Source organism: Centruroides vittatus, unplaced genomic scaffold (genome assembly GCF_030686945.1).
Source record: "Centruroides vittatus isolate TY-2023 unplaced genomic scaffold, ASM3068694v2 contig_108, whole genome shotgun sequence".
Classification (NCBI taxonomy): domain Eukaryota; kingdom Metazoa; phylum Arthropoda; class Arachnida; order Scorpiones; family Buthidae; genus Centruroides; species Centruroides vittatus.
In genome coordinates, this window is record NW_027120695.1 from 253,946 (window position 1) to 267,974 (window position 14,029).

Below are 14,029 nucleotides of genomic sequence, written 5' to 3' on the forward strand. Positions count from 1 at the left end.
TCAACTAGATTTCAACTAGGAAGTTGTAAATTTCATTTAAAAATAAGGTTATTGTAAACATACATATATTTTATTGTGTAAAACTAATTATTTTAATTTAATTGAAAAATACCTATGTAAAATTTTTCCCCGAAATTTTCCGATTTTTCATAGGTTCTTTCCCGGGTTTGGTTTTCTTTGCCTTTGGCCCTCATGACTAGGCCACACTAGGCTGTCGCAGTAATAAAGAAAAAAAATTATGTTTAAACATGGTTTTGTGGGGGCCCCTATATTGTGGGGGCCATGAGAATCAGCCCCAAATGTCCCTATGTAAATTTGGCCGTGAGTACGGTGTTGTGGTTAACCATTTCTAGCATCTGAAAAAGCATGTCCACGCTCAAAAGGAAAAGTGTTTATTTGAAAAAACTTGATATCGCTGAAATTTTCGACTAAATATTTGCCAGGCTACTGGGGTAACCTTTGCACTTTGTCGACTGAGTTTTAAAAACACCCCTACGTTACATTTTTATGATTTTAAAACAGAATAATCGGTAGCTCCCTGAACTGTGCATAAGTTATTTCTTAGAGATTATAAATAACTCTCGGATAAGATATATTCAAATAACCCTGAAACTTCAAGGCTCAATGACAAGAAGTTATTTTGATATTTTCGAGTGTTGTTTTTGGAATATAAAGAGAAACAGTTGGTTTTACCGAAAAACTTTTTCTGTCTTATTCAGGTGCCATTTTTCACAGGTTTTTACATGGATTTTCATAGTAAATACATGTTTTCTTTATGATAATATTAAATACTGAATAGAAACGATCCATAGAAAAAATAATTTGTACATAAAATATTTTAGTTTATTTTTCATAAATTACAAAATTTTTGCATGGTTATTATCATCATTTACAGTAAAGTATTCGTAAATAATTTTTGTAAATAAAAATTCAAGACAAGAAACATATGTTAAAAATTTATATAAATGATTCTTTTTATAAGCATTCAACTATATTAATTAATATACATACTATTTAACTTTATTATACAAAGTTGAATTTTGACTTTTTCTTATTCTAATTAAAATTGCTATGAGATTGATTTAATTGCATATAATTTATGACGACATATTTATTAAATATAAATTTATTTATATAATTAGCTGCTTATAATTATTATTTGAGTATGTAAACATAGTTATGATATTTTTTCGTATATATTCAAAAAAAACGAAAGTGTCGACATGGCCAATTTGACCCTTAATAACAAAAAAGTATTTTGACATTTATGATGTCAGTTGTCTAATTATAATGTTCTGAATACTCTGTGTTGTTGTACTTATGGTTAAATTGATATTTAAGAAAATTTTGGTATACGTTGACAAACTCTAGTTAATAATCTTCACTGTACTGTACGTTTTATATTTTCAGAACCATCCAAGGAAGATGTGATAAAGTTTTCCTTACCTATTGTTGGTATAATTGTTATAATTTGTTAATAATTATTTATAGTTTATAGTGAATTCTTAATTTTTAGTATTTCAGAAGAGATGATGCAACTCCTTTGAATGAGGAAATACATAAATATGTATCATTTCCTTTTTCCACGCTCTGTAAGTACAAGAAATTCAGGTAAGAAATGAAAAACAGTTTCGGCATTCTATAGAATTTTTTTAAACGATCAATTACCATAATAGTAATTAATTCATTAAAATAGTACATATAATCGCTATATTTGATCACAATTATTACAATAGAAATGATTGTTTTTAAATATACATGGTACATATAATACTATATTCGTCGACATAAAAAAAATTCTGAAAACTAAATTAATTATAAATGTTTAGTGCAGAATAATATAATTATTTGTTTTGGTTTATATACATATCTTTTTCGTCATATATTTAATTCGAAAAAATAAAAGAGGACGTCATTAGAATTAGAATTCATTCTTTTACGTTTTTAAACACTGTACAGTGTTGAGGACCGTCTTACATTAATTCTAGTAACTTTTCATAACACTCTGAGGTAGTATTGTATAATAGAAAAATTAGATGAGATAGTAAAATACCGTTTTTAACTAATTTTCATATTCTAATTTAGATGTGAATTTCCCCAACTGAATACTACTGAATCGGTTCATCCCCTGGACCAAGTAAAAAGTGGGGTATGTTAAACAATTCGAATTTACAAGTTTAATATATTGTTTAATTTGTATCTTTTAGTGTAACCTAACGAAAATACCTTCAGTTTATTATTAAATAGCATCATACGTTCACTTTTAAAGATGAGGGAGATTATTAATGCCAATCTTTATATTGTGCTAAAGAAAGTAGAATTTAATTTTTTACATTTTTTTAAATTAATGATTTATACATTTAAAACGAGAAAATTCATTAATCGTGTTTAACTATTTTCCTGAAATTAATGAACATTTCGTTAAATTAATTTAACTCGTTTGCATGTTTTATAGCCGAGTGCGATAGTTGTTCGCAACTAAATTAAACCATTAAATAATGTTACATAATAGAATAGTGTGCTCTTACTTGTGTCATTTGTGATTGATTTATTTTAAGATTATTTTAAATTTATCGAAAAAAGCATTACAATAATGGAATCAAATTTATAAGTCCAAAGAGAACATAAGAAAGAAATCTTCTTCTATTCCTTCTCCGTGCATGTTAATGCTATTGGTAGGTTTTGTATAACAGGACGCAGACATTGCCGACCAGCCAATGTTAATAAGTCCTTATTTCATTCATGGCGTGGAATTATCTCCAATTAACACATTTTCACCTCTTCACTTCGTCATTAAAAACACGTATTTAGAATTTTCCTGGAAACCAATAATTTCCCCTTTCACTTATTGGGTAAGTAACGCCTAATAAATTCATTGATACAAAAGTTTACATATTATTTCAAACTCAGAGAAACTTTTCATATAAAGGTGTGGCTGGTCATTTTCTTCAGTACTCTGGTTGCCGGTGTACTCATGTTTACAATAATCACTTACGAGAAGTCAACAGAAGATAATAACAGAGGATGGAGTAAAAACAGATTCGTTTGGTTTCTGCTCGGAAGTTTTCTCAATCAAGGTAAGAATCGTTGTAAAACAAGACAATATTTCTATTTAAAAACTGTACTTTGTGAACATTATTTTTTTCGTTATTTCAGGAGCTAATTTGAATGTCAGATGCTCTTCCTCCAGAGTGGCCTTAGCTTTCTGGATTCTGCCCGTTTTGATCATAGGTTGGGGTTATAGTGGAACGTTGACTTCATTTATGCTTACCAACAAAAAACAGTCATTGCCGAAAACGTTTGAAGAATTAGCATCAGCTGTCCAGAAAGGGAAATTTACTTGTACTGCACCTGATAATCCAAAAGTAATGAGATTTTTTGAGGTAAGTTTCTGTTCTTAAATACATGAAAATGTATCTTATGTTAAATATTTCAAATGTGATTATACAGTGAAATTCTTCAAGTGTACAGACAAATATTTAGGTAGCGTATCGAAGTTGTGAGTTTTCCCAAACTTTTCCCAAAACTGCGTGAATTGCTTTAATAAAGAAACGAAAATCTAAAGTTATTTTAATCTGAACGATTCATTTTTCATTGTGTGATTTGAAAATAACATTTAATTTCAGAAAAATAATATTTTTCTTGAAAAAAACGAAAAACTTTCATAATTATGATGCTTCTGCTCTTTTTTAAATTTGTTTTTTTACTTTTATTCTATTATTTTCATTTGTTACCACAGTAAGATATTTTAACAAGTTAAATTTGCAGTTGGATAAACAGTTTTTTGTTGAAAATGCTGTTGCAAGTGTTTGTTCAGGTTATCGCTTTCGCTTTTACAATGAAAATTGATAATGTGTTTAAATTTGTTGCAACCTAAAACAATGAAAAGACCGAGGCTTTGCACTATAGAGGGTACAAGCTAGTTAGGTAAATGCGATTTTATCTATTGTGAAATCACGTCACCCGGAAAAATATTGCCAGACACATTGTAATCAGCGAATGAATGTTGGTTAAGTCTGATGGTTGACAATACAATAGCCACGTATTAACAAAGAAAAAAATCTTTTCAAGCAACCAATAGGTGTGGCGGGTTCCGCGATGGTTTTCGATTGTGTTAGTCTTAAGGACTTCGAGTATAAACGATTCTTTCCCGTACTGAGAAAGGCAGAATTCTAAAGAGCACATCCACCAACTAGAAATGCATCGATTTTCCTTTGTATAAAGATTGGAAGACTGGGAGTCATCTATGGCATCCCAATCATATAGTCAACATCTGAGATTGATGCAGCTTAACGAGGTTCAAGTCATAAATCGGTCAGTCGAAGTATCAGGCTCGATTCCTATGGAAAATAAGTGGATATTTCTGGTCTGGTCAGTACAGGCAAATCAAAAGCAATATGAAAACACGATAGACCCAAAGATTGAAATGATTCAGAAATGGAAAAAAATTTTCAGAATTTTCTTCAACAATCGATCGAACTAACGACAGATTTTTCAAACTACAGTAGAGAACCGAAAATCGGAATCAATTGGGGACTGGGGTTGTTCAGATTAGTGATTTGTTCCGATTACCGATTATGTACAACAAAATATATTAACCTGTCCGATGTTCAAATTTTTCTCCGTTGCGTGTCGCTTCGTGTTGAATTTTCGTCGATTTTAAGCCTAACGAAAATTTTTATAATAATAATCGAGGCTATCGTATCGTTAAAAATTATTTCTGCATTTTGTACAAACAAAATAAATATATTGAAGAATATAAAAACATGAAAATTATACTTTAGAAGTAAATCTAGTATCAAAAACGTTCGATTCAGCACGACACAGTCCGACTGAAAATCGTTCCGATTACCGGGGTTCCGATTAACGAGTCTCTACTGTAATCGTAACCAAATGACGATGTTGTGTTTATTATTTTTCATAAATAACTCTGGAAATTACATTTTTTGTTCATTATTCACAATTGATTTTAAAATTATTAAAAATTTAAAGAAACTCATTCTCAATGAAATGATTATACTGTTTTTATATCAGAAAGCTTCGTATATAAATATAAAAGCACGATGTAATAAATAAAATAAAATTTGGCATAATCCATTTCACCATGTGAAATATATTTTGTAAACCGAGAGTACTTATTATTAAATAACACACCTTACGGCTGAACGAAGACTTTTACAAGATTGGGATTGATTACGCAAAAGTAACTCAGAATTTAATTTACTGAATTCTAATAAAATAAATCTCGATCTTCATAATTCGGCATTTCGAGAATCGAACATTTTCTGGAACCGAAAATTGGGCAATTGGCGTGGAGTAAAGGTTTCAGAGAAGGAAGTATAAAAAGTATATTTATAAACGACGTGAAACGGATATCTTTGTGAAGGCCCGAATATAAGAATAACGAATTTTTATTTTATTTGCCAACCGATTTTCGACAGTTAGGGTTAAATCAAACACAGAAACAAAAAACGGAAAAACACCGACAAATTTTCTCGTAAAAATTAATCATAAACTATCGTTCCCACGGTAATACTTCCTTGTAGAAGATGAGTTAACTGTTGAAAAATAATTATATCATGTAATTCACCATTGGTCAAAAGGGACTTCCACCCTTGACGTACTTCACAAAATCTCGAACCCAAGATCCCGAAATAAAAGGAAAAACGAACGAAGATGACGCAGAGAGAGAGGGAGAGAAAGAGTTTCGACAACTGTCAAGTGTGTGTGTGCCGTGGATTATCATTTCCCGCCGTTGAAGCCGTCCATTTCATCTATCTACAGTCCATTGACTCTTATTTTCAAGCGAACTCTCGTTCCTCGGACTTTGTGCAAATCTCAGGATCACTAAGGTATTTATCCTGCTCGCGATGTTTTGTAAACTCTCTCTCTCCGTTCACTCGGGACGCGGTTTAATAATTCGATTCGATGATATAAATACTTCCAAATATGTTAATTGATGTATTCCCTATCTCAAAATAAACGGGTATTTTTGTTTAATATTAGAAGAGTGTGCGTTTCTTCCTCCATTACCCTCATCATCAGCATCTTATGCTTCCGAAAAACGCGTATCTATCCGCGAGAAGTTTGATAGATTGGTGTCAGTTCCTGACGTAAACCGGATCTTACGATCCCAAATCCGTAACTAATCATTGACCGCTCGAGCCTTAATCATCCTTTCGACAACCGAGGTCGGACCTCAAGGTCTTGTGCCGTTAAGAGGTAGAGAAGATAGGAATCATCCTCCATCTCCTACCCTCGGTTAACCTCACACTGGTGTCAGAAGTGGGATCTGTTTCGATTCGTTCCGACATCTCACCCCCCATACATCTTTTCCGGCGATTCTAAGAATCGAGAATGGAGACAACTGGAGACGGTAATCCAGGAGGAAGCGCATTCTCCGGAATGTCGGGAATGATTCCCCTAACTCCCACATTTTCAGGAGACACATCAGGGTTGCGTATAAGGGACTTCTTTGACTCGCTAGATGAAATAGCAAAACTGACAGGATGGACAAAAGCGCAATGTCTCGGAGTTGCGAAGCTAAAACTGACAGGCATAGCAAGAGATTTCGCGTGGAAAGACGAGCGAATGCGAGCGATCGACACGTATGATGAGTTCAAACAGCAGATGACGCGGAGATTTGAAAAGGAGCCATATGCACTTAGACTGCAAAAATTCTATGCATGTATACAAAAACGCGATGAGGATGTACAAACATACGCGGTTCGGCTGCAAAGCCTAGTTTCAGAAACGATACTCGAACAGACAGGGGCCGACGCGCGGGAAACGGAAATAATCAAGCGATGTCAGGCTAAAGAACGAGACGAGAGACTACTCGTCCAATTTGTAAACGGTCTTAATGACAAAATAAAACGTACCGTAATGTCTAAAAATCCTGAAACATTTCAAAATGCAGTCAAAGCGGCCATTTGGGAAGAGACGGTGCTCCAATTAACAGAAACCCCTCGAGGAATAATTAGAACGATTAATAATCCGGAACACACAAATAGCAATCTAACCGCAACGATAGCGCATTTACAAAAACAATTGAATGATCTAAAATACAAGGAGGAAAATCGGCGGCGGAGAGGAATACAATCGGCGAATAGAGGGAGACAACATTACTCGTCCCCATCAGAAGGACGCGGTTATGTTCGACCCAAATTTTATGGTGGAGGTACGCGAGGCGGAAGGCAACAAACCCGACGGGAAGACCACAATAGCTCAAGCGAACAAACAACCCAATTTCCGTCACGACAGACTCCATCTCAATCTCGACCCCTACCGCAAGGGAGAATTAACAAAATGAGCTGGCGAAGAAATGGCGGAAACTGCAGGAATGTTGGACAAGGTTCCTCATTCTCCTCCCGGACGAATTCACAAACTACAAACAGCAACGGTAGGCACAGAGAATGTAAACCTCGAGTAGGAGTAGGAATAGTGGCCAAAAACTTTGAACCTAGCTTATGTTGTTCTATCAATGACTACCCGGCTCGACTGGCCATAGATACAGGTTCCACGGTAACCCTTTTATCTCGATCCTTCGCTCAACGAGCGACTAAACACAAATTCGAACAGAGGGAAAGAAAGGTATTATTTCAAAGCGTCACAGGACACGGAATCAGAACATATGGAGCCATGGAATTCCGCTTCTTAATAGGACCCTTGCATTTTTCGTACTTATGTTACGTGGTAGAAGATCAAATACCTTATCCGTTCGATGGCCTGTTGGGACGAGACATAATCAAAGCTCAAGGCCTCACTATAGATTTGGCACGGAAAAAACTATTATTTCGAGGAGGAGAGGAAATCGATTTCCGGAAGGCAGGAGTAGAAAGGATAACGCCAAACCGGAAACGCGAAAAACGAAATCGCAGAGGTAAACCAATCCAAGTTGTTTCTACATCACCCACACAAAATGAGAAAACAACACCTCTCGTTTCAACGAACCCCATCAAGGAGGGACTAATCCGACAAGTATTATTATTGACAGATTGTAATATTCCTCCCAGATCAGAGATTTTTGTCACAGCAAGGATCTCCGGAATAAAACGGAAGGGTGAAATAGGAATTATAGAAACAGAAATAAACAATCGAGAAGATGTAGTGGGAGTCGATTCTGTAGTTAAAACGACAAGGGACGGTCAAGTCCCAGTTCGAATAGCGAACTTATCTACTCAACCAAAAAAATTATCAAAAGGGGACTGCATTGGAACTTTCCATGAGGCAGTAGAAGAAACAGAACCTCCGAACATCAACCCAATCACTAACGCCCAACCCTCTACCTCAATTCTAAACAAGCAAGAATTTGGACAGTTATTCGATTGGTCCAACATAGGAAAGGACAAAAAGAAACCTTTATTAGACTTATTATATAAATATAAACATGTATTTGCCGTCAACGACTATGATTTGGGATACTGCCCGATCGTGGAACACGAAATACGCACCGGAGACGCTACACCCATATATCAGCCACCTTATCGAATCCCTTATGCTCAACGGGAACAAATGAATAAAATCATCGACGGACTTTTAGACCAAGGTATCATTGAACATTCGAAATCACCTTGGTCTGCTCCCGCTCTCCTGGTGAAAAAACGTGATCAAACATGGCGTCTCGTTGTAGACTATAGGAAATTAAATAAAATAACAAAGACAGATCCTTATCCCTTACCACTCGTGCAAGAAGCACTTAGCCTAATCGGGCAAGCGAAATACTTTTCTACCATGGATACCCTGTCTGGTTTCTGGCAGTTGGGGTTACGAGACAAGGAAAAATCCGCATTCTCAACACCGGACGGTCATTACCAATGGAATCGTATGGCAATGGGACTTTCCGGAGCCCCCGCGTCTTGGCAACGGGCTGCCGATTTTATACTACACGGTCTGAAAGGAAAAATTTGTCTGGTCTATATGGATGACATACTGACCTTCAGTCCAGACTTCCAAACTCACTTGATTCGTCTAGAACAGATTTTCCAAAGACTCGCAGATGCAGGACTAAAACTAAAACCAAAAAAATGTCACTTCCTTCAGCGACAGATAAAATTCCTCGGACACGACGTCTCGGAGGAAGGGATCAGACCAGATCCAGATAAAATCAAATGCGTTTTACAGTTTCCCCGGCCAACAAATGTACACGACATTAAGTCTTTCCTAGGATTAACGGGATATTATAGACGACATATCGATTCATACGCTAAAATAGCAAAACCACTGACTGATCTACTGAAGAAGGATACCAAGTTTCAATGGGGAGAAGAACAGGAACGTAGTTTCGAAAGGCTAAAGGAAATAGTCACTTCAGCTCCGCTTTTAAAATCTCCTGATTTTGCGACTCCATTTATACTTTCGACAGATGCTTCGAACGAAGCGATAGGAGCAGTTTTATCCCAGGAGGATGAAAAAGGAGAAAAACCTATAGCCTATATTAGTAGGATACTCCGAAAACCCGAAAAGAATTACAGCACAACTGAGAAAGAGTGCTTAGCTGTAGTTTGGGCTACAAAATACTTCAAACCATACCTATATGGGAGAAAGTTCACAATAATTACAGATCATCGACCATTGAGATGGTTAATTAGCAACAAGGACTCTTCAACAAACTCGCGAATAGCCCGATGGATCATTTTCTTACAAGAATTTAATTTCGATATTAAACATAAGGCAGGAAGTTGTCATAAAAACGCAGACGCGTTAAGCAGAATCCCTGTCCGACATATTTCTACAGTCAACGATGTTGACCCCATTTATTCAAAATCACAAATCGGGGAATTCCAAAGACGAGAGGAGAAATGGAAACTTATTATTCAACGTCTAGAAGACGGAGATGACGCAAAAGACATACAACGCTATTTCCTCGACGAAGAAGGAGTGTTATATCATGAATTTCCTTCCCCACAAGGAAGATTCGTAAATCAATTAGTTATCCCATCTATACTGATCCCTTACATTCTACGTATCCATCACGATACACCTATAGGAGGTCATTTAGGATCTCAGAAGATGCAACAAAAACTCCAGTCATTGTTTTACTGGCCTACTATGAAACAAGATATCAAAATTTATTGTCAAAGCTGTCAACGTTGCGCTATACAAAAAAGAAAGGACAAGCGACAAGAGGCGGAATTACAATTATTTCCTCCTTTAACACGATTATTTGAACGAACTGCTATGGATATCATAGGTCCTTTACCTATTACTACCAAAGGGAACAAATATATACTCGTCTTTATAGACCATTTCAGCCGTTATGCCGAAGCTATACCTTTAGCAGATACCCGAAGCCAGACTATAGCCAAGGCTTTCGTTACTCATATCGTCTTAAGACACTCAACTCCCGTTCAACTACTTACTGATCGAGCACCTAATTTGATATCTAAAATGTTTAAAGAGGTGTGCGAATTGTTACAAATCAAACGACTTCTTACTACAGCATATCACCCTGCATGCAATGGAGTAGTAGAAAGATTCAATAAAACCTTAATCGACATCCTCGCCCATTACGTCGCTAAGGATCAGCGAAACTGGGATGAATGGATCCCCTATGCCCTTTTTGCCTATAACACAACCATTCATGCATCTACCAACGACAGTCCTTTTTTTTTATTATATGGGAGAGATCCAACCTATCCCTTTGACCTTGTAACCAGCCCCACTCGAACGAAATATGACGTCACCGACAACTACGCATCAGAACTTAGATGCCGAATGGCTGAAGCTCATCAGGTAGCACAGAAACATGCCGAGCAAGCTGCTCAAGAAAGACAAATACACCATCGACAAACTCACAAAATACCCACATATCATGTAGGCGACCGAGTATTTCTCGACGAGGTTACCATACCTATTGGATTAAAACGTAAATTAGCACCTAGGTGGTCAGGACCATTTCGAATTGTAACTGAATTGAGTCCCGTCAATTTTATCATCGAAAATATAGATACAAAGAAACAAATTCAAGTGCACGCCAATCGTCTCAAACATGTTATTGCTCGACAAGAATTCGACCAGAAAGAACTTGTAAACCAACCTTCGACTACCACGACTATCCAACAACCTTCCCTTTCGGAAGAACCCCCTTCCACCATTGATCCATGGGACGAATTTATCTTTGCAGAAATGGCACAATCTCAACTCGAGTCTTCATCTGAATCCGAATCTGAGGAAGAACAAGAAACAGAGATTACACCCTCTATCGAGGAACAACCAACTACATCTTACGCCTTGAGGAGTCGAGGCCCAGTAGAGGATCGACCTTGGGTCCTCCCACTTCCTAAACGAAGTCGAATTCCTAAACGAAAGGCCAGCCCAATTAAAGAAGGAAATAATGGCCAACTTCCCAAAATCACAAAAAGAGGATCCCAAGAAACCGAAGAGGGAACTCAATAAATTTAACTTTACCCAATAACCTTGTTTAATTTTGAAAATTTTGCATAATAATAAACTATATTTTACCGCTTTAAATCGTAATTTCTTACAAACAAATATCACGCTAAGCGCGTCACTAAACATGTCAAAAACGTGTTATAAAAAAAAAAGAGAAATTAAATGTGTTAAATTAAATAAAGAAATTAAATAAAGTGTTATTAAATAAAGAGAAAAAGAGAGAGAGAGAGAGTAATTAACAACGAATTGTTAACAACGTTATCGCGACGTGTCAATAACTTCCGACACAACGGGAAATAATACTGTAACGCGGTACAATATATATAAAAAGAGAGAGAGAGAGCCGGAACAACTTCGTTAACTCATCCGTTTCATAAAAATCCAGCTTGCTCGTCAGGAGTAAGCTTGATTTTAGAAAGTCCGCGGTGATGTGAAGGTTCGAATATAAGAATAACGAATTTTTATTTTATTTGCCAACCGATTTTCGACAGTTAGGGTTAAATCAAACACAGAAACAAAAAAACGGAAAAACACCGACAAATTTTCTCGTAAAAATTAATCATAAACTATCGTTCCCACGGTAATACTTCCTTGTAGAAGATGAGTTAACTGTTGAAAAATAATTATATCATGTAATTCACCATTGGTCAAAAGGGACTTCCACCCTTGACGTACTTCACAAAATCTCGAACCCAAGATCCCGAAATAAAAGGAAAAACGAACGAAGATGACGCAGAGAGAGAGAGAGAGAAAGAGTTTCGACAACTGTCAAGTGTGTGTGTGCCGTGGATTATCATCTCCCGCCGTTGAAGCCGTCCATTTCATCTATCTACAGTCCATTGACTCTTATTTTCAAGCGAACTCTCGTTCCTCGGACTTTGTGCAAATCTCAGGATCACTAAGGTATTTATCCTGCTCGCGATGTTTTGTAAACTCTCTCTCTCCGTTCACTCGGGACGCGGTTTAATAATTCGATTCGATGATATAAATACTTCCAAATATGTTAATTGATGTATTCCCTATCTCAAAATAAACGGGTATTTTTGTTTAATATTAGAAGAGTGTGCGTTTCTTCCTCCATTACCCTCATCATCGGCATCTTATGCTTCCGAAAAACGCGTATCTATCCGCGAGAAGTTTGATAGATTGGTGTCAGTTCCTGACGTAAACCGGATCTTACGATCCCAAATCCGTAACTAATCATTGACCGCTCGAGCCTTAATCATCCTTTCGACAACCGAGGTCGGACCTCAAGGTCTTGTGCCGTTAAGAGGTAGAGAAGATAGGAATCATCCTCCATCTCCTACCCTCGGTTAACCTCACATCTTTAACGTCAGAAATAGGACTGTGTTGATGGCGTCAGGATAAAGAACTAACCTCAGAACAAAAAAAATAACAAAAAAAAAAAACATTTATTGTAAAATATGTTGATCCTTGGTGTATTTTTGTCAATTTTCGTTGAATCTCCGAGAATCGTATCGAAAAAGATGCCCATTAAGCACGGCTTACGGATGTATTCAATGGAAGGAAGTTTCAGAAATCTCGTAGAAGAAAGAGGGTCGCATCCAAATTTTGAAACATGAAAGTCACATGGGTCCTCACTGTTCTTTGTGAACTAACTCCGAGAGGAAAAACCTAATCGTATCTGCAGAGGTGAAAAAGGAGATTTTAGCTTGTTTCATAAAATTAATTTTTTTTAAATGACATTATTCATATGATACATAGTTTCCTGACTGTAAAAAACAATTTATATTAAATGTTGAATAACCTTTACTTTCAGAATTCCAAACAAACTTATTTGAAAATTTTATATAATGAAATTTTAAGCAATGATATCATGGATACATACGATTTGATTATGAACGGTGACGACGAATCCTTCGATTACAGTCGTGTTGCATACATTTATAACATGGGCTCTATGAAAATTTCCGATTTCGAAATGACATTGGATGTGACTGTGTCTGACGATGTATTACTTTCCATGCCGGCAGCATTCGTTATGAGAAAAGGATTTTCCCATAAAGAATATTTCAACAAAATGTAAGTTTGTATTTCAAGTCTACAAATACTTACGGTAAAAAATTCGTAATTATGTTTTATACTCATTTCAGTCTCTACAATATATTCGAAAGTGGCGTTCAAGAACATGATAGAGAAGTTGACATGATGAAGAATCCAGTTTTCAGGAATGTTAACGAGAGAGCTCAAATGAGTAAAGCAATTAAGTCTGATGTTGACCCGTTGGTTTTAAGCAATTTTTATGGGGCATTTGCAACTCTTGTTATCGGTTACTTTCTGTCGTTTGCTTGCTTTCTTGTCGAATTGATAAGTGGAAAAATGATCAGATAATTCCAAATTTAAATTTTACTCTATTATATTCTTCAGTGTTGTCATTCGAAATGTTTTCTTTTATATTAAATATATTTTTTATTAATACATAATTTTCACTTCCTTCTCCAAAAGGTTTAATTTGAGAAATTTTAAACAATTATTATTTTTACACCGAGAACACTTCTGTGTAGATTACACAAGGTTCGTATTATATTTATAATAAATTTTTTTTTAGTAAACTTATATTTTTTTACGATCACATTATCCTTACGGAATTTTGTTACAAATTATACGTAGTTAA

At 35.8% G+C, this 14,029-nt stretch overlaps 1 protein-coding gene across 1 annotated transcript; it reads left to right on the forward strand.

The window, feature by feature from the left end:
* Positions 1-282: 282 nt before the first annotated feature.
* LOC136974852 (glutamate receptor 3-like) lies at positions 283-13,746 on the forward strand. The gene is made up of 8 exons (XM_067269836.1): positions 283-321; positions 1,517-1,611; positions 2,086-2,149; positions 2,694-2,852; positions 2,930-3,077; positions 3,157-3,383; positions 13,175-13,437; positions 13,509-13,746. Exons 1-8 carry the CDS (start codon positions 283-285, stop codon positions 13,744-13,746), a joined length of 1,233 nt encoding a protein of 410 aa, XP_067125937.1.
* The last annotated feature ends 283 nt before the right edge of the window (positions 13,747-14,029 follow it).

Coding starts and splice junctions, on each gene's coding strand:
- LOC136974852 (XM_067269836.1), top strand. CDS start 283: ATGAGAATCAGCCCCAAATGTCCCTATGTAAATTTGGCC. Junction 2,150..2,693: donor TGGACCAAGTAAAAAGTGGG/GTATGTTAAACA, acceptor TTTGTATAACAG/GACGCAGACATTGCCGACCA. Junction 2,853..2,929: donor TTTCCCCTTTCACTTATTGG/GTAAGTAACGCC, acceptor TTTCATATAAAG/GTGTGGCTGGTCATTTTCTT.